The sequence below is a fragment of the Entelurus aequoreus genome, linkage group LG25 (assembly GCF_033978785.1).
Source record: "Entelurus aequoreus isolate RoL-2023_Sb linkage group LG25, RoL_Eaeq_v1.1, whole genome shotgun sequence".
Classification (NCBI taxonomy): domain Eukaryota; kingdom Metazoa; phylum Chordata; class Actinopteri; order Syngnathiformes; family Syngnathidae; genus Entelurus; species Entelurus aequoreus.
This window is the reverse complement of record NC_084755.1, coordinates 4,061,238-4,082,416: the sequence shown is the minus strand read 5'-3', so window position 1 is coordinate 4,082,416 and position 21,179 is coordinate 4,061,238. Positions and strand designations below refer to the sequence as shown.

Below are 21,179 nucleotides of genomic sequence, written 5' to 3'. Positions count from 1 at the left end.
ATAATATCGGCCTGCCGATATTATCGGCCGATAAATGCGTTAAAATGTAATATCGGAAATTATCGGTATCGTTTTTTTTATTATCCGTATCGGTTTTTTTTTTGGTTTTTTTTTTAATTTTTATTTTTATTAAATCAACATAAAAAACACAAGATACACTTACAATTAGTGCACCAACCCAAAAAACCTCCCTCCCCCCATTTCTTTCTGTTATCAATATTCTGGTTCCTACATTATATATCAATATATATCAATACAGTCTGCAAGGGATACAGTCCGTAAGCACACATGATTGTGCGTGCTGCTGGTCCACTAATAGTACTAACCTTTAACAGTTAATTTTACTCATTTTCATTAATTACTAGTTTCTATGTAACTGTTTTTATATTGTTTTACTTTCTTTTTTATTCAAGAAAATGTTTTTAATTTAGTTATCTTATTTTTTTTATTTTTTTTTAAAAAGTACCTTATCTTCACCATACATGGTTGTCCAAATTAGGCATAATAATGTGTTAATTCCACGACTGCATATATCGGTATCGGTTGATATCGGTATCAGTAATTAAAGAGTTGGACACTATCGGATATCGGCAAAAAGCCATTATCGGACATCCCTAGTTCTAATGGTACAATGTGTTTGCTCATTGGCTCAGAAGGCTAATTGATGATTAGAAAACCCTTGTGCAATCATGTTCACACATCTGAAAACCGTTTAGCTCGTTACAGAAGCTACAAAACTGACCTTCCTTTGAGCAGATTGAGTTTCTGGAGCATCACATTTGTGGGGTCAATTAAACGCTCAAAATGGCCAGAAAAAGAGAACTTTCATCTGAAACTCGACAGTCTATTCTTGTTCTTAGAAATGAAGGCTATTCCACAAAATTGTTTGGGTGACCCCAAACTTTTGAACGGGAGTGTATACTCCGAAAAATACCGTATGTTATCTAGCCTGGCTGGATTTGTTTTCAGTTCTATTCACATGTGAACAAAAAGTGCAAAACTAGCAGAGAAAAGTATGCCCTTTTTAAATAAAAATACCTGCTTTCATGCAGAAATTGTGCAGCTACACAGAATGTGACAAGCACCCAGGCAAAAAATACAGCTGACATTCGCAGACAAACAAATGAATGCTGACTAAAAGGGCACGTACGGAGGTGAAGTGCAGGATCCTTGGCAGGCTGGCTTTGACTCGGAGCGCTGCAGAGACGTACACCTCAGCCAGCGAGGCGACAGGCAGACAGGATCCAGCGCACTCCGCCAGGTTGACTGCGCTCAGAGCCATGTGCACGGCTGACAGGTGGCTACCGTTCAGCTTACCTGCATGCAACAAAACAAGACAGACGAATCAATATTGCAATACGTCGAGAAACATACCCTTGAATCTACTTCGTTGGTGTCAAATCGATATGGCTCCCTGGATTGTGAACAGACCCGTCATGTGCAGCTGGTGAAGGCGGTGGTAAACCAGGGCAGCGTCCCTGCTGCTCTTACAAGCGTCCTCCTGCAGAGGACGGTTGGGTCGCAGCCCCCCAGCCCGGGTTGCCAGCCAGCGGCCCACCCAGAGGCGCTGGAGGCAGAAGCGGAGGAGGGACCACAGCGCGGCACAAGCCAAATCCATCTGGGACGTAGGTAAGGGACGACCAAGAGCTTTCAGGCAAGTCCAAAGGTTCTGACTGGCCTGGGCAAAATCCCCCTGTGAAGCAAATGACATAAACGGATTAAAGGCCACCAAGAGCGAGTCGTAGTAGGGATTTTTTTCCCTCATACTCCAACTTTCACACATTTTTCTTTCTTATGCGTCACCTCTAACGCTAAATGATTAAATCCTCGTCAACAAGCCCTACTGTACATACTCTCGCCAGGTCCAGGTCTGCCTGCTTGCGGTGCCTCCAGAACAAGACGGAAGACCCAGAATGGGGTCTGGTTACAGGCTCTCCGTACACCAGCAGTCGGATCAGAACGCCCGACACCAAAATGCCGTTCAAAAGCCACACCAGTATCGTTGGTACCATCCAATCCATCCAGCCCCACGAGTCAGCTACAAAGAAGGGACATTTCTGTGAATGGCGTGACAAATTGAGCGCCGTTTATGATACAATTTGATGCATGATATGGCCGGTGTCCCTAATGATGTTTAATAATTCAATATTGCACCTAAAATAGATGACAAAATGTTTTCCCAAAAAAACAGTATTAAAACAATATATCATTGCTATACAGCAGTGTTTTTCAACCAGTGTGCCGTGAGATACAGTCTGGTGTGCCGTGGGAGATAATCTAATTTCACCTATTTGGGTTAAAAATATTTTTTGCAAAGCAGTAATTATAATCTGCAAATGATGTGTTGTTGTTGAGTGTCGGTGCTGTCTAGAGCTCGGCAGAGTAACCGTGTAATACTCTTCCATATCAGTAGGTGGCAGCCGGTAGCTAATTGCTTTGTAGATGTCGGAAACAGCGGGAGGCAGTGTGCAGGTAAAACGGTGTCTAATGCTTAAACCAAAAATAAACAAAAGGTGAGTGCCCCTAAGAAAAGGCATTGAAGCCTAGGGAAGGAAGTGCAGAACAAAACTAAAACTGAACTGGCTACAAAGTAAACAAAAACAGAATGCTGGACGTAGGGATGATGTTTGATAAGGAATTATCGAGTTCGAGCCTATTATCGAATCCTCTTATCGAACCGATTCCTTATCGATTCTCTTATCGAGTCCAGATAGGTTGTTGTATATGGAAAAAAACACATAATATTTGGTTTAACAAAAGCTCACTTTTATTATATAATAAAAAAATAAAATCTAATAAATAAATAAATATTGACTGTTACCCACCTAAAAAAATAAAATAAAATAAAATAAATAAATATTGACTGTTGTTACCCAAAGTATATTAAGTGGGATTTTTCAGAGAAACAAATATATACAGTAACACAAAAACAAGCTGTCTCTGTGATCACTATAGGTGTATAAATAATAATATAGTGTTAAATAAAATCAGTCCCTTGGGCACAAAACTGAAAATAATACAGCTCTCCAAAAAGTGCACTTCTGCTGCTATTTGACATAACTGTTTGTTATGATGCTTTGACATTTTTGCACTTTATTTCTTTATTGAAAGAAAATTCTATGAAAAGTTCTTTGCAAATGTGGTTACAATGCTAAAAAAATGAAAAGTTAAAGCTAAAAAAAGAAATACACTTTATTGAGTTAACATTATTTCTTTATAGGGGGAAAAATGTTATGAGCGAGAGAATATAAGAACTACACTACCCAGCATGCAACGGGAGTTACGAGCATGCGCGGTAGCCCCGAAAAGTGTTGCATGTTGCCACGCTGTGAAAGTAAACGTCAAGAACTCAGCCAACACACCTCGTCTGCATCATTTATAATTAGACAGACAACACATATACAGTGTGATTTTGTTTTGTTTACAAGGAAAGAAAAACAAAAGTTAAAAAAGGGAGATATGTAGTATATATATATGTATGTGCTGCGGTTGTTTTAAGAACGTTGCGACGGCTGCCGTAAAGGAGGTGCGTTGCTAGCCTGGTTGCTATGTTTCCGGTTGGTCGTAAAAGTGTTGGTCATGTGTTTTACCCTGCTAAAATTTCTCAGTAAAGTTATTCGATGGTTGATAGCTTTTGTTTTGAACTTTATTACACCTTGGAGCGCTTTTTCCCGTCCATTGTTTTCCTGCTTTCGCTATCTGCGCCTAATGACTGAGCTACGTGACGTCAATTCTTGTGATGTCCCACGGAGCATTTCTGGTCTGGACGGGATTCGAATAAAGAATCAACTCTTTTCCTTCACTATAGTGGTCTCGATAACGGGTACCGGTTCTCAAAAAGGGATTCGAGTCCAAGGACTCGGTTCTTTTCTTATCAAACAACCGGGAAAACCGGTTTCGAGTATCATCCCTAGCTGGACGACAGCAAAGACTTACTGTGGAGCAAAGACGGCGTCCACAAAGTACATCCGAACATGACATGACAATCAACAATGTCCCCACAGAGAAGGATAAAAACAACTGAAATATTCTTGACTGCTAAAACAAAGTAGATGTGGGAAATATCGCTCAAAGGAAGACATGAAACTGCTACAGGAAAATACCAAAAAAGAGAAAAAGCCACCAAAATAGGAGCGCGAGACAAGAACTAAAACACTACGCACAGGAAAACAGCAATAAACTCCAAATAAGTCAGGGTGTGATGTGACAGGTGGTGACAGTGCACCTACTATGAGACAAGAGCTATAGTGATGCATGCTTGGTTATGGTTTGAAATCATATCCAACACTTGCGACAACAACTTTTTACTGTCAACGGAGTTTCGTTTTGTAATGATTTCTGCTGATGGTGTGCCTCCGCATTTTTTCAACGCAAAAAATGTGCCTTGGCTCAAAAAAGGTTGAAAAACACTGCTATACAGAATCATGCATTGTTCCTTTACAGCATCGCTGTTTATTACTCCTTATAAACATCTGGTATTCTCTGGTGTCCATCCGGGTTGCACGATATAAACAATATAAATGACATAAATATGGCCGAAAATAAAGCTTTTACAACGAGCTAATGCAACGAAATTTCGTTCTTATCTGTACTGTACAGTTCAAATTTGAATGACAATAAAAAGGAAGTCTAAGTCTAAGTCTAATACAGACCCCAGAAGAAATCACACAACGTCCGACGCTATTTTTATCTTGTATTACCAATCTTATGATAAACAACGGCATAATTCCAACAGGTTTTACCTCACACGAAAACACTTTAGTCTCCCTGAGTCTTCGCTTCCCCGCTGGACACACAACAACACTTCCTCATTCTCCACCAATCACCTTTCAGGCACAGACGGTGTGTTTGCAAACATGGGAAAAACTGACATCAAATCCAAACCACTTGAACATAAAAGATTAACATTAGCTGGTCGTTACAATATGAATTGATAAGGGACAAGCGGTACAAAATGAATGGAGATATAGCCTATTATTTGCACACTATTGACAAAGGATCAGTGTTTCCCACACATTCATTTATTTGTGGCGGCCCGCCACGAAAGAATTACGTCCGCCACAAATAAAAAAATTATTTATTTATTTTTTTTATATTCCTGTCCAGCTTCTCAGGCAAATCATATAGTTGATGTAGATGCCCATATAGGCTGTTCAGATTTACTTTACAAAAGAGAAGTGTAGGATACTTCTCTTGTTGCCTTATTTGTATTTGACCACTGCTGTTTTCTGTTTGTTTGTTACTGACTGTGGCAGGACACCTCTGCCTCTGTTTCACTTTATGTTGCTGGTAAATAATATGGTTGTAGTAGTAGGCTAAAGTTAAATTATTTAGTATGCACTAATTAAAGAGGCAGAGCTTTAAGAGACATTTTAGCTTTTATATTTTATAAGATATATTTTTTGTAAGAACCACAATTAATAAATATATATTTTAGTGAATAACTTATTGTTCAAATCTGCATATAAATATGTACATAAAGTGTTGTAATTATATTGTAAAATGGATGGATGGACGTTTAAAACAAAACTGTTATTATTAATGAGTAAGTATACATTTTTTTAGCCTTTTTAGAGAAAATCATATTGTAGTAAATTATGCAAATTACTCGATGATGTCATGTGACCACGCCCATAACCACGCCCCCACCGCCACAGGTATCTTGGCAGTTTATAGGAAACACTGAGGATGTACCGAAGACCTGTCAACGGCAAAAAGACTTTGATCACCAAAAACCGCGCTACTGAAACTTGATGTAAACAAAAGGCAAGCCATTGTCCGGAGCATTGTCAGCATGTCTGTGATGTGGACGTGATTGTTATATATACTGGAGATATACCCGCAGACCACCATTTACAAAATGTGCAAACATTAAGAGGGCAGTGGCGGCTTTTAAAAAGAAAATGTCCAACCAGAGCAACAGCGCAAAGCAAGTGTTTGACGTCATGCTCTTTAGTCAGGGACATCAAGGGACAAAAGTATAGTCTCTGAACTTGAGTACATTCTATAATAATACCAGAAAAAGATGCCAGATTTATTGCTAGTTATTTTAATTTTAAAAAAGTCTGTAAAAACTTGAAAAAATCTTATCAAAGTATCTTGTACAAAAAGCAGCAACAATTGAAAATATGGAAAAACGATAAAAAAATATATTATAATACTAATTAATCAAAACAGATTTGTTTTAAATGAATACATTTTTTTAGCATTTTTAACGAAAATGATATTATCATAGCAAATTATGCAAATTACTCTATTACATCATTGTGGCCACGCCCCATAACCATCTTGACAGTTTAGGGGAAATATATGCAGAAGCACTGCAAAAACTGGAATCTAAGTACCGGTAAGATTAAATATCTCAAATAAGGGTGATATTTGCTTATTTTCTGTCTGATAAGATCATTCTTCTCACTAAGCAGATTTTATGTTAGAGTGTTTTACTTGTTTTAAGTGTTTTGGTCCTAAATTATCCCAGTAACATATTACAGCTTGTTGCTGAGATTTGATGACCTATATTGAGTAAAACATGCTTGAAACTAGAATATCAACTGTTGCAAAGCTGTGTCATCAACACTCACAAGTATAAAACTACTTTTTTTTTTGAAGTAATAATTTCTTATTTCAAGCATGAAAAAAAAAAATCATGACTTTGACACAATTGTATCGCATAATTAAAACAGATGACAGCCAAATGGACTTTGCTGTTGTATTTTCAATGAAACAATAGAAAATACGTACTCATATAGTAGTACAGTTGGCACAGTACAGTAAACTGACAGTTAATATTTAAACATTTAACATGTGACATTTCTAACAATTTTGAACAGAAATAGTCAGATAAATTCTTCAAAATTACACTTAAAAAAATGTTGGCTCGGGTTCCGGGCTGTATATATGCGAACTAATTGACTGAAAAAGCACGCACTTGGCGCGATGATGTCATGTTGTCGATGGAAAAATGCATTTTTAGACCATATGATTTGCCTGAGCGACTAGGAGACCCCGAGACTAACAAGCGGTTGCCTTGTTGAATTTCCATTATGAACAATAAACTAGTTTTTAGTATAAGTAAATGTAATGCCGAGCGCATATCATTATGTCAAGATAATGGCACTAGCATTTACTTCATTTAAGAATATTTTTCAACATATTGAGCAAAAAAGTCTCTTTTTTTTCTACCTAGAAAAGTGCACTTGTTATTAGTGAGAATAAACTTATTTTAATGTATTTTTGGGTTCATTGAAGTTAGCTAATTTTACTTGTTTTGGAAAGTCTTGACAAGCCAAATTTTCTTGTTCTATTGGCAGATAATTTTGCTTAGTTCAAATAAAATACCCCTCATTGTTGTATTTTTTTTTTCTTGTTTTTGAACACTGACTTTTTGCAGTGAGGCCGCAGTATATATTGTGATACAGATGTTATATTGCCAATCCCTAGTGTGCATGTATACCTGCAATGTCCAAGCCCAGAACACTCCTGCCAGCATGATGGGGTGTGCTCGCTGCACTACCGGCCGAGCTGCTCCCAGACGAGCAGAGCAGGGTCGCCAAGGGATTGAGAGACAGGAAGAGGAAGGTGAAGGCACACAGCGCCATGCGGGAGCGGTCCAGCATTCCACCGGCGCCACTACCTGTCGACGACCGGTCCGACACACCCGCGTTCGGCTGGTGGAAGACAAGGCAAGGAAGAAGAGTGATTCAAATTTTAGCGACTAAAAATGCCCTGGTGTATACTGTGCCGTGTGATTTATACATAAATCCTTGGGGGAGTTTTAGATTAAAATCGTCAATTCTGCATAAGATTTATTCGAGTCTGTCACAGAAGTACTTGTGCAAGATTACATGACGCCGTAGGCTGGCACCGGCTCTTAAATAATAAAAAGCAGAGAGTAGTTTTGTCATGGATGTGTTTATCATGCAATATTTTACACACACAGTAAATGGGTTCATACTTATGTAGTAACTAGGGATGTCCGATAATGGCTTTTTGCCAATATCCGATATTGTCCAACTCTTTAATTACCGATACCGATATCAACCGATATATACAGTCGTGGAATTAACACATTATTATGTCTAATTTGGACAACCAGGTATGGTGAAGATAAGGTACTTTTAAAAAAAAATTATAAAATAAAATAAGATAAATAAATTAAAAACATTTTCTTGAATAAAAAAGAAAGTAAAACAATATAAAAACAGTTACCGGTACATAGAAACTAGTAATTAATGAAAATGAGTAACATTAACTGTTAAAGGTTAGTACTATTAGTGGAGCAGCAGCACGCACAATCATGTGTGCTTACGGACTGTATCCCTTGCAGACTGTATTGATATATATTGATATATAATGTAGGAACCAGAATATTAATAACAGAAAGAAACAACCCTTTTGTGTGAATGAGGAGGGAGGTTTTTTGGGTTGGTGCATTAATTGTAAGTGTATCTTGTGTTTTTATGTTGATTTAATTAAAAAACAACAAAAAAAAAAAAAAAAACGATACCGATAATAAAAAAAAACGATACCGATAATTTCCGATATTACATTTTAACGCATTTATCGGCCGATAATATCGGCAGGCCGATATTATCGGACACTCCTAGTAGTAACATATTTTATTATGTAATGTTTATCATATTTACCTAATTTTTGCTATAGAATGTTCCTGTCAATTATATGCGTATGTATTTTTTTATTATTCTTGGGCACAGGTTCGGTGGCCACGGATGAAGCGCTGGCTGTCCAAAGTCGGGACCCGGGGTGCACTGCTCGCCTGTGCATCGGTTGGGCACGCTGCTGACCTGTCTCCGCTCGGGATAGTCTCCTGCTGGCCCCACTATGGACTGGACTCTCACACTATTATGTTAGATCCACTATGGACTGGACTCTCACACTATTATGTTAGATCCACTATGGACTGGACTCTCACACTATTATGTTAGATCCACTATGGACTGGACTCTCACAATATTATGTTAGATCCACTATGGACTGGACTCTCACGCTATTATGTTAGATCCACTATGGACTGGACTCTCACGCTATTATGTTAGATCCACTATGGACTGGACTCTCACACTATTATGTTAGATCCACTACGGACTGGACTCTCACTATTATGTTAGATCCACTATGGACTGGACTCTCACACTATTATGTTAGATCCACTATGGACTGGACTCTCACTATTATGTTAGATCCACTATGGACTGGACTCTCACACTATTATGTTAGATCCACTATGGACTGGACTCTCACACTATTATGTTAGATCCACTATGGACTGGATTCTCACTATTATGTTAGATCCACTATGGACTGGACTCTCACACTATTATGTTAGATCCACTATGGACTGGACTCTCACACTATTATGTTAGATCCACTATGGACTGGACTCTCACAATATTATGCTAGATCCACTATGGACTGGACTCTCACACTATTATGTTAGATCCACTATGGACTGGACTCTCACACTATTATGTTAGATCCACTATGGACTGGACTCTCACTATTATGTTAGATCCACTATGGACTGGACTCTCACACTATTATGTTAGATCCACTATGGACTGGACTCTCACACTATTATGTTAGATCCACTACGGACTGGACTCCCACTATTATGTTAGATCCACTATGGACTGGACTCTCACACTATTATGTTAGATCCACTATGGACTGGACTCTCACTATTATGTTAGATCCACTATGGACTGGACTCTCACACTATTATGTTAGATCCACTATGGACTGGACTCTCACACTATTATGTTAGATCCACTATGGACTGGACTCTCACTATTATGTTAGATCCACTATGGACTGGACTCTCACACTATTATGTTAGATCCACTATGGACTGGACTCTCACACTATTATGTTAGATCCACGATGGACTGGACTCTCACAATATTATGCTAGATCCACTATGGACTGGACTCTCACACTATTATGTTAGATCCACTATGGACTGGACTCTCGCTATTATGTTAGATCCACTATGGACTGGACTCTCACAATATTATGCTAGATCCACTCGACGTCCATTGCACCGGTCACCCTAGGAGGGGGGGTCTCCACATCAGCGGTCCTCTCCAAGGTTTCTCATTGTCCCATTGGGTTGAGTTTTTCCTTGCCCGTATCTGGTTAAATAAAGGTTCTAATGTGGGATCTGAGCAGAGGACAGTGTTTCCCATAAACTGCCAAGATACCTGTGGCGATGGGGGCGTTGCTATGGGCGTGGTCACATGACATCATCGAGTAATTTGCATAATTTACTACAATGATATGATTTCCTCTAAAAAGGCTCAAACAATGTATACTTACTAATTAATAATAACAGTTTTGTTTTAAACGTCCATCCATCCATCCATCCATTTTACAATATAATTACAACACTTTATGTACATATTTATATACAGATTTGAACAATAAGTTATTCACTAAAATATATATTTATTAATTGTGGTTCTTACAAAAAATATATCTTATAAAATATAAAAGCTAAAATGTCTCTTAAAGCTCTGCCCCTTTAATTAGTGCATACTAAATCATTTAACTTTAGCCTACTACTACAACCATATTATTTACCAGCAACATAAAGTGAAACAGAGGCAGAGGTGTCCTGCCACAGTCAGTGACAAATAAACAGGAAACAGTAGTGGTCAAATACAAATAAGGCAACAAGAGAAGTATCCTACACTTCTCTTTTGTAAAGTAAATCTGAACAGCCTATATGGGCATCTACATCAACTATATGATTTGCCTGAGAAGCTGGACAGGACCAAAAAAAAAAAAAAAAAAAAAAAAAATTATTATTTTTTTTAATTTGTGGCGGACGTAATTCTTTCGTGGCGGGCCGCCACAAATAAATGAATGTGTGGGAAACACTGGAGGATGTTGTTGTGGCTTGTACAGCCCTTTGAGACACTCGTGATTTAGGCATGATTTAGGGATATATAAATAAACATTGATTGATTGATTGAAGCTATCTGAAAACTACTATTACTCATTATTGTCCTTATTTTGCTATGTAAAACAATGGTCATTTGGTACAAGTTAAACAGGAAATTAACAGAATATCAGTAACTGCTGAGACACTAGGAACAAATAGGACCTACTCGTCTTCAGATGTTAAAATGTTGCTAAAATATACCAGATGCACTTTGATGTGACCTAGTTAAAACCCTTGTTTAATGTTCATATTGTTGTTACTCAGCCAGCGTTTTTGGGTCCGATAGACCCGTTGCATTTTGTGGCTTTTAATGCCTCACAATCAAACACTTTTATGTTAAAATACTGAACAGATGTTTACCTTATCCCAATAAACAGCTGTTCAATTATTGTAAACTCAAGACAGCCATGGCATTATGTTCTTTACAAGTGTATGTAAACTTTTGACCACGACTATAGCTGCAATAATTTGTAGGTAAATATACAGTTTAAGCGAAATGTATTATCGGCCCAGGCCTAAGCTAATTCATTACTAATACCATGTCAATAAAAAGCAGTCACGTGTGAGCTCCCATACCTTAGTGTCCTCCGCCATTGGACTGTCGGGTTCGGAGTCACTGCCACAGTGTGAGAAGGAAGTGGGGGATCCCACATCAGAGGCCGGTGGGGTTGGTAGCTCCGCCTTCACGTCAGCTGGTCCATCCACCTCCATGGCAACCAGGTCCTTGAGAGACTCTACAGAAAAGACGAGGAAGAATGAGAAGTTTAAGAGTCAATCAGCACGCCTCAAATTCTCAAACGGCCCCTTCATGGAGAGATTATTAGAAGTGTTCACTTGAAGTAGGGGTGTAACGGTACGTGTATTTGTATTGAACCGTTTCGGTACGGGGGTTTCGGTTCGGTTCAGAGGTGTACCGAATGAGATTCCACACGGACATATTAAGTAGCGTAACGCTCGTTGTGTAAACAATGCACACCGAGGCACAACACACGGCATGCTAGCAGCTAACGGGCTAGGATAGACTGACCATACGTCCTCTATTCACCGGACATGTCCCCTTTTGCGCAGCTGTCAGGGCGGAGTTTCTTAAATGCCTCAAATGTCCGGCATTTTGAGTTAGGGTTGCGTGTATTTTCTATGTACGTTCAGGGTTAAGAAGGGGTTAAAAACAAAACAAATTGTGCGCGCAGCAGCATTGGTGAGGGAGGGGCAGAGACAGAGAGAGAGAGAGAGTTATGATAAATGCGCATGCGTCGCCAGGCTCTGCTTTTTATCCATAGATTTATCACATTTAATTTTTTATTATCTACAGCAGGGGTGTCAAAAGTGTGCCCCGGAGGCCATTTGCGGCCCACAGCTAATGTTTTAAAGGCCCACGGCACATTCTAAAAATACTATTAAAATAAACACAAACATAACAAAAGTGAAATAAAAAAGCTTAAAGGTTAAATGTAATTTAGAAAAAGTTGCAATGTTGACTAATAAAACAAAGCAGTTTTTTTTTCTTTCAAACTGTCATTGCTCAAAACATAATATTGAATCAAAATCAATGTTATTATGAAATATTGACCTATCCAAGGTTCCCATTACTTCACATTAGGGCTGCAACTAACGATTAATTTGATAATCGATTAATCTGTCGATTATTACTTCGATTAATCGATTAATAATCGGATAAAAGAGACAAACTACATTTCTATCCTATCCAGTATTTTATTGAAAAAAAACAGCATACTGGCACCATACTTATTTTGATTATTGTTTCTCAGCTGTTTGTACATGTTGCAGTTTATAAATAAAGGTTTATTTACCATATTTTCCGCACCATAAGCCGCCCCGTGTTATTAGCCGCACTTTCAATGAACGGCATATTTCAAAACTTTGTTTACCTATTAGCCGCCCCGTGTTATTAGCCGCACCTACGCTACGCTAAAGGGAATGTCAAAAAAACAGTCAGATAGGTCAGTCAAACTTTAATAATATATTACAAACCAGCGTTCTAACAACTCTGTTCACTCCCAAAATGTAATGTGCAAATGTGCAATCACAAAAATAGAAACACTCAAAATAGTAGAGTAATAGCAACATCTATAACTCAACGTTGCTCGAACACACAACACACAAAATAAACATTTAAAGCTCACGTTCTGAAGTTATTACTCATCCACAAATCCCTCGAATTCTTCTTCTTCTTCGGTGTCACCCGGTCTCTTCGCGTAAACGTCTATCAACCACTCGCTCATCTTTTCTTCATCCATCCATCCCTTCGAGTTAGCTTTTATGATGACGCTGGCTGGAAAGTTCTCTTTTGGCAAGGTCTTCCTTTTGAATATCACCATGGGTGGAAGTTTCTGGCCGTTAGCATGGCAAGCTAACGGATATTCACCGTACGTGCTCCCGTTGTATCCACAGTGCGGTTCACATGAATATCAAAAGTCAGTGGAACCTTGTACGCGTGTCTCTTAGTAGGAGACATTTTGTGGTCTTTACAGAAACACACAGATGAAATGAAACGTAATATCCGCGCGCTTCTTCTTCTACGGGGGCGGGTGCTCACCTTGGCGGTTGCTTACAGTAGAAGAAGAAGCTCTTCCTCTTCTATGGGGGCGGTTGCTAACCGTAGAAGAAGAAGCGCTTCCTCTTCTACGGGGAAAAAAGATGGCGGCTGTTTACCGTAGTTGCGAGACCTAAACTTTATGAAAATAAATATTAATATTAATCCATATATAAGGCGAACCGGGTTATTAGCCGCACTGTCAGCTTTTGAGAAAATTTGTGGTTTTTAGGTGTGGCTTATGGTGCGGAAAATACGGTAAAAAAAACAAAAAAAACTTCTTTTTTTTTTTAAAGCCTCTGCGCATGCGCATAGCATAGATCCAACGAATCGATGACTAAATTAATCGGCAACTATTTTTATAATCGATTTTAATCGATTAGTTGTTGCAGCCCTACTTCACATCAAATATTCCACTACGAAAAATATTTTTGGTGGAAGATTTTGCAAATTTGGTAAATAAATAACCCAAAAATGTATATTTTGTTGTTTTCTTACCGTACCGAAAATGAACCGAACCGTGACCTCTAAACCGAGGTACGTACCGAACCGAAATTTTTGTGTACCGTTACACCCCTACTTGAAGGTCATCATAAAAAAAGGTCATCCTCCATAAATTGCAGCAAAGCTTGAAAAGAAGAAAAAGGGGCATGTCGAGCACATACTGTTTTTCTGGGCTGCCATTTTCAGTGCCATGTTCTCTTGTTTGAGCTTCTGGTTGGATTGCTGAATGTAGCGAATGTAGTCGATGGCTTTCCTCAGCACTGCCGACTTATTCAGCTGGGGGCACAGAAGAAAAAGAACCAGCCATTACTCGAGTGTATTAGGCTCTTAGTCTGCATTTTTTCTTGAATAAGTGACAAGGGAAAACTAGCAGAAACCTTTTAAAAAGACAGAAAAGTAGTCTAAATCAAACCAGGAGTAAAACTAAATTTCGCTGAATATTACGCAACAATTGTATCAAAAGACAGCATTGCTTTATCACTTTCTTCTTCTTTTAAGGACAAAAATGGCAAGCTTATAGCTATTATAAATCAGTTTCTCCCAAAGCAATGTTTCTTAACCACCATTGTTTTGCACTGTGTTCTGTATGGGCCACAGCGTTACTCAGTTGTAATACACTTTTCAGCCACTTGTGACAGTAATGATAACATCCAAACAAACAAAAGACGTCTGGAGTTCAAGTCATGGGTCACTTTCTGAAGCGCAAAAATTAGGACTAAAGTGCTGACGCTGTATTTTCATTCTCACTTTACTATTGACAGTTTTGTTAAGGCATATCATTAATTTTAACTATTTTAGCTTAACATAATTGTATGTAAATTGTATTTTTGTCAGTTATTTACAAGTTTGTGGTGTTGTCCCGATACCAATATTTTGGTACCGGTACCAAAATGTATTTTGATACTTTTCTAAATAAAGGGGACCACAAAAAATTGCATTATTGTCTATATTTTAACAAAAAAAATTGACGGTACATTAAACATAAGTTTCTTATTGCAATGGAAGAACAATTTAGTCCTTAAATAAAATAGTGAACATACTAGACAACTTGTCTTTTAGTAGTAAGTAAACAAACAAAGACTCCTAATTAGTCTGCTGACATATGCAGTAACATATTGTGTCATTTATACACCTATTATTTTGTCAACATTATTAAGGACAAGTGGTAACTTGTTCATTTACTGTTAATATCTGCTTACTTTCTCTTTTAACATGTTCTATCTACACTTCTGTTAAAATGTAATAATCACTTATTCTTCTCTTCTTTGGTACTTTACATTAGTTTTGGATGATACCACAAATGTAGGTATCGATCCGATACCAAGTAGTTACAGGATCATACATTGGTCATATTCAAAGTCCTCATGTGTCCTGGGACGTATTTTCTGACTTTATAAACATAATATAAATGTTAAAAAAAACAAAAGAAGATTTTGTGATGCTAAAAAATATCGATGTAATCATAGTAGTATCGACTATACGCTCCTGTACTTGGTATCATTACAGTGGATGTCGGGTGTAGATCCACCAATGGCTTTTGTTTACATTGTGACGCCGGTGAGCTACGGTGTGTAGTGAAGCATGTTTAGCTATTCCTCGCCCTTCAGTGATAATGATTGTGAGGAGGCGTGGCCTGCGGAGCTGCAGCGAGGCGGGGTGTGCCGGGGCCGGCTCCGAGATCGGCGACAGGGGCGTAGATGGCCCACCTGGGCGCAGTTGTCTGATCACCTGTCACTCTACAAAAGGGCAGCAGCAGAGAAGGACGTGGTTGGTGAAGTCGGAGTTGATGAGAGAGAGAGAACCCGAGAACGAACCAGAGCGCGAGCGAGACGCGGAAGGCTGAAAAGCAACCGTAAGAGCGAGACGGGCACGAGAGGCGAGTGCTGAAAAGCAGAGAAGATGGTTTATTGCAAAATAAACAAAATCTCCAAACCGTCAAGCCTGTCATGTCCGTCATTGGTGGTCCAAGGAACCCGGAGGAGCGAGACCTCCACAATGATACTTGTAAGAAACTTACTTTATTTGTCGCCATGGAGGCGAGGATTAGTGATTTAGAAGTAGCTAAAACACTGCAGACTGGGGATGGACTTTAGCCGCTAGCTAGCTAGTTAGCCATGTCTTAAAGCACCTCTTCCTGAGGGTGTTTCAGTGTTACAACTTCACCTTTATCTTTACTTTTTAAGCCAAAATGCGTCCGTTCTCCCTTTTCTGTCTACACACTGTGTCTGCTTGTAAGTACTCCGTGATTGTGCACTGCCGAACATGCTCTTCTGCTCGTAAACCAGCAATGTCATGACATGACGACGACGGGGTGGTGGTGGACTGGTACTTTTCAGAGGCGGTATAGTACCGAATATGATTCATTAGTATCGCGGTACTATACTGATACAGGTATACCGTACAACCCTAGTCCCTTCACATGCAGTATGTTTCGTTAGTACTTATTTTTCTAATCAGCCTGACCTAATCCTAAGGTTTATTTGTTAAATAAAGAATCTTTGTGATTGAGACATAATTTCATTTCATTTGACAAGGTTGTAAACTGTAAGTAGGTTAGATGTAATGATTGAACGTCTTTAAAATCAAGACAAAGATTAATGATTTAGTGTTAATATTTGAGTAGGCCCAAGGCACCTCTGTAGTGGAAAAGTTATGCCCCGGTTAACAAGCCCCAACACCCCTTCATGTTCACATATCATTTCTGCTACAAGACAACCCACCTTAGCCTCAGTGCCCGCCACCAAGTCTTTGAGTTCGAGGATTTTGTCGTTGATGGACGAGCGGTATCGCTTCTCGATGGCATTGTGTGCGGTGCGCTTTTCCCCCTTTGGTGGGAGGGTGGCGTTCTTGTCGTTGGTAATGATGCGGTTGATGGGTAGTTTGTCAGGATCCACCATGACGGGCAGGGTCGTCAGGAAGGTACCCCCGCTCATAAAAGCCTGGGAAAAGAATACACCATGTATAATCCAGGGTTTCCCACACATTCATTTATTTGTGGCGGCCCGCCACGAAAGAATTACGCCCGCCACAAATAAAAAATTAAAATTAAAATTAAAAATTAAAAAAAAAAAAAAAAAATTTTTTTTTTTGTCCTCTCCAGCTTCTCAGGCAAATCATATAGTTGATGTAGATGCCCATATCGGCTGTTCAGATTTACTTTACAAAAGAGAAGTGTAGGATACTTCTCTTGTTGCCTTATTTGTATTTGACTTTATTAAATGTATTTATATTAGAAACACAACATGTGTATATAACAAAGGGTGCAAAGTCTGCAGGCAGTAGGAAACACATGGTTAAGTGTAGGGAGTAAAACTGATGGCAGTCTAAAGTTCAAGATTTTTGGAGCTCTTTGTTCAGTGGATCAGATGTTTGATAAAGCTCTGTGTCTATCTACCACCACTACTGTTGTCTGTTTATTTGTTACTGACTGTGGCAGGACACCTCTGCCTCTGTTTCACTTTATGTTGCTGGTAAATAATATGGTTGTAGTAGTAGGCTAAAGTTAAATTATTTAGTATGCACTAATTAAAGGGGCAGAGCTTTAAGAGACATTTTAGCTTTTATATTTTATAAGATATATTTATTGTAAGAACCACAATTAACAAATATATTTCAGTGAATAACTTATTGTTTAAATCTGTATATGAATATGTACATAAAGTGTTGTAATTATATTGTAAAATGGATGGATGGACGTTTAAAACAAAACTGTTATTATTAATTAGTAAGTATACATTTTTTGAGCCTTTTTAGAGAAAATCATATCATTGTAGTAAATTACGCAAATTACTCGATGTTGTCATGGTGACCACGCCCATAGCCACGCCCCCACCGCCACAGGTATCTTGGCAGTTTATGGGAAACACTGTACGCCAAGTCTCTTACATGAATGAGCTTAATAATATTATTTGATATTTTACGGTAATGTGTTAATAATTTCACACATAAATCGCTCCAGAGTATAAATCGCACCCAAACTATGAAAAAAACTGTGATTTATAATCCGAAAAATACGGAATTTACAAGTCCCTTCTAGTGTTGTCCCAATACCAATATTTTGGTACCGGTACCAAAATGTATTTCGATACTTTTCTAAATAAAGGGGACCACAAAAAATTGCATTATTTTGTATATTTTAACAACAAAATTTGACATATGTTTCTTATTGCAATGGAAGAACAATTTTGTCCTTAAATAAAATAGTGAACATACTAGACAACTTGTCTTTTAGTAGTAAGTAAACAAACAAAGGCTCCTAATTAGTCTGCTGACATATGCAGTAACATATTGTGTCATTTATGCACCTATTATTTTGTCAACATTATTAACGACAAGTGGCAGAAAATTGATTATTAATGTACTTGTTCATTTACTGTTAATATCTGCATACTTTCTCTTTCAACATAAAAGAGAAAGCGACGTGAAAGTCTGTAAATCAGGGGTGTCCAAAGTGCGGCCCGGGGGCCATTTGCGGCCCGCAGCTAATTGTTTACCGGCCCGCCACACATTCTGGAAATACTATTGTAAAAATGAAAAAGAACATTAAAAAAAGTGGAATGAGGTGAAATCTGACGAGAAAAAGTTGCAATGTTGACACAAAAGCTGCCATGCAGGCTGTTTTTTTTTCTTTTGTCTTTCTTCATTTTTGTTTTTTTGCCATTGCTCAAAAAATAATAATAATGACAAAAAATCCATGTTATAATGAATTATTTTCAGGGCTCCAATTACTTCAAATATTTCACTTTAAAATGTTTTATGTTGTAAATATTGCATATATTGTGTAGTAGCTAGGGATGTCCGATAATGGCTTTTTGCCGATATCCGATATTCCGATATTGTCCAACTCTTTAATTACAGATACCGATATCAAACGATACCGATATCAACCGATATATATACAGTCGTGGAATTAACACATTATTATGCCTAATTTGGACAACCAGGTATGGTGAAGATAAGGTACTTTTTAAAAAAAATGAATAAAATAAAATAAGATAACTAAATTAAAAACATTTTCTTGAATAAAAAAGAAAGTAAAACAATATAAAAACAGTTACATAGAAACTAGTAATTAATGAAAATTTGTAAAATTAACTGTTAAAGGTTAGTACTATTAGTGGAGCAGCAGCACGCACAATCATGTGTGCTTACGGACTGTATCCCTTGCAGACTGTATTGATATATATTGATATATAATGTAGGAAGCAGAATATTAATAACAGAAAGAAACAACCCTTTTGTGTGAATGAGTGTAAATGGGGGAGGGAGGTTTTTTGGGTTGGTGCACTAATTGTAAGTGTATCTTGTGTTTTTTATGTGGATTTAATTAAAAAAATAAAACAAAAAAATAAAAAAAACGATACTGATAATAAAAAAAAGATACAGATAATTTCCGATATTACATTTTAACGCATTTATAGGCATCTCTAGTAGTAGCCATATAAAAACATCAAAGTTTTCTTTGACAAAAGCGCATAAAACAAACAAAATAATAGTTCCAGCATAAAATCGACAGATATATCTGAAGTTGATATCGTAACTTAAGTGTTGAAAGTAAAAGAAAAACCTAATAAAAGTGTATCACTTTATGAGTGGGGCACCTTTTGGATCCCAAATATATTTAGTGATTTTTTATTTATCTTTTCACTGTGATTACTCAAAAATATGAAAGAATTAAAATCAATGGCGTCCTGCATTATTGATCTTTTAGGGCTCTAATTACTAAATACTGCATATTTCAGTTTTACTATAAAAAAATAAGTTGTTTTTGACAGAAAAGCCATAAAAAAATTGTTTTAATTTGTATTACTTTATATCAACTTGAAGTTGATATAGAGATCTGCCCACCGCCGCATCTAAGTTAGCTTCTGTTTTTTTAGCTTCGCCAAGCTGAATATTATTAATCGTGTATTTACATGTTCATGGTTTAATAGTATTTTTGATCTTCTGTCTATCCATCCAGTCAGGTTTTTTTTTATTTAGTTTCTATCTGCATTTGAGACTGCTATGCTATCACGTTGGCTACGTAGCTAGGTTAGCTTCTATTTTTTTAGCTTCGAAAAGCTGAATATTATTAATCGTGTATTTACATGTTCATGGTTTAATAGTATTTTTGATCTTCTGTCTATCCATCCAGTCAGGGTTTTTTTTTAATTTAGTTTCTATCTGCATTTGAGACTGATGCTATCACGTTGGCTACGTGGCCAGGTTAGCTTCTATTTTTTTAGCTTCGAAAAGCTGAATATTATTAATCGTGTATTTACATGTTCATGGTTTAATAGTATTTCTGATCTTCTGTCTATCTATCCAGTCAGGGTTTTTTTTTTATTTAGTTTCTATCTGCATTTGAGACTGCTATGCTATCACGTTGGCTACGTAGCTAGGTTAGCTTCTATTTTTTTTAGCTTCGCAAAGCTGAATATTATTAATCGTGTGTTTACATGTTCATGGTTTAATAGTATTTTTGATCTTCTGTCTATCCATCCAGTCAGGGTTTTTTTTAAATTTAGTTTCTATCTGCATTTGAGACTGCTGTGCTATCACGTTGGCTACGTAGCTAGGTTAGCTTCTATTTTTTTAGCTTCGAAAAGCTGAATATTATTAATCGTGTATTTACATGTTCATGGTTTGATAGTATTTTTGATCTTCTGTCTATCCATCCAGTCAGGGTTTTTTTTAATTTAGTTTCTATCTGCATTTGAGACTGCTATGCTATCACGTTGGCTACGTAGCTAGGTTAGCTTCTATTTTTTTAGCTTCGAAAAGCTGAATATTATTAATCGTGTATTTACATGTTCATGGTTTAATAGTATTTTTGATCTTCTGTCTATCCATCCAGTCAGGGTTTTTTTTATTTAGTTTCTATCTGCATTTGAGACTGCTATGCTATCACGTTGGCTACGTAGCTAGGTTAGCTTCTATTTTTTTAGCTTCGAAAAGCTGAATATTATTAATCGTGTATTTACATGTTCATGGTTTAATAGTATTTTTGATCTTCTGTCTATCCATCCAGTCAGGGTTTTTTTTATTTAGTTTCTATCTGCATTTGAGACTGCTATGCTATCACGTTGGCTACGTAGCTAGGTTAGCTTCTATTTTTTTAGCTTCGAAAAGCTGAATATTATTAATCGTGTATTTACATGTTCATGGTTTAATAGT

The 21,179-nt window shown here is 37.5% G+C and overlaps 1 protein-coding gene across 1 annotated transcript in view; it reads right to left on the bottom strand.

Moving 5' to 3' along the window:
* Positions 1–21,179, bottom strand: part of LOC133642750 (sterol regulatory element-binding protein 1-like) — a 63,788-nt gene that overhangs the window by 30,800 nt on the left and 11,809 nt on the right. Inside the window, exons 5-11 of the mRNA XM_062037112.1 lie at positions 16,742–16,960; positions 14,183–14,297; positions 11,540–11,697; positions 7,454–7,667; positions 1,854–2,038; positions 1,432–1,693; positions 1,151–1,317 (exon numbers count right to left, since the gene is read on the bottom strand). Coding sequence (XP_061893096.1) covers positions 1,151–1,317; positions 1,432–1,693; positions 1,854–2,038; positions 7,454–7,667; positions 11,540–11,697; positions 14,183–14,297; positions 16,742–16,960 — 1,320 coding nt within the window. The remainder of the gene's footprint in view (positions 1–1,150; positions 1,318–1,431; positions 1,694–1,853; positions 2,039–7,453; positions 7,668–11,539; positions 11,698–14,182; positions 14,298–16,741; positions 16,961–21,179) is intronic.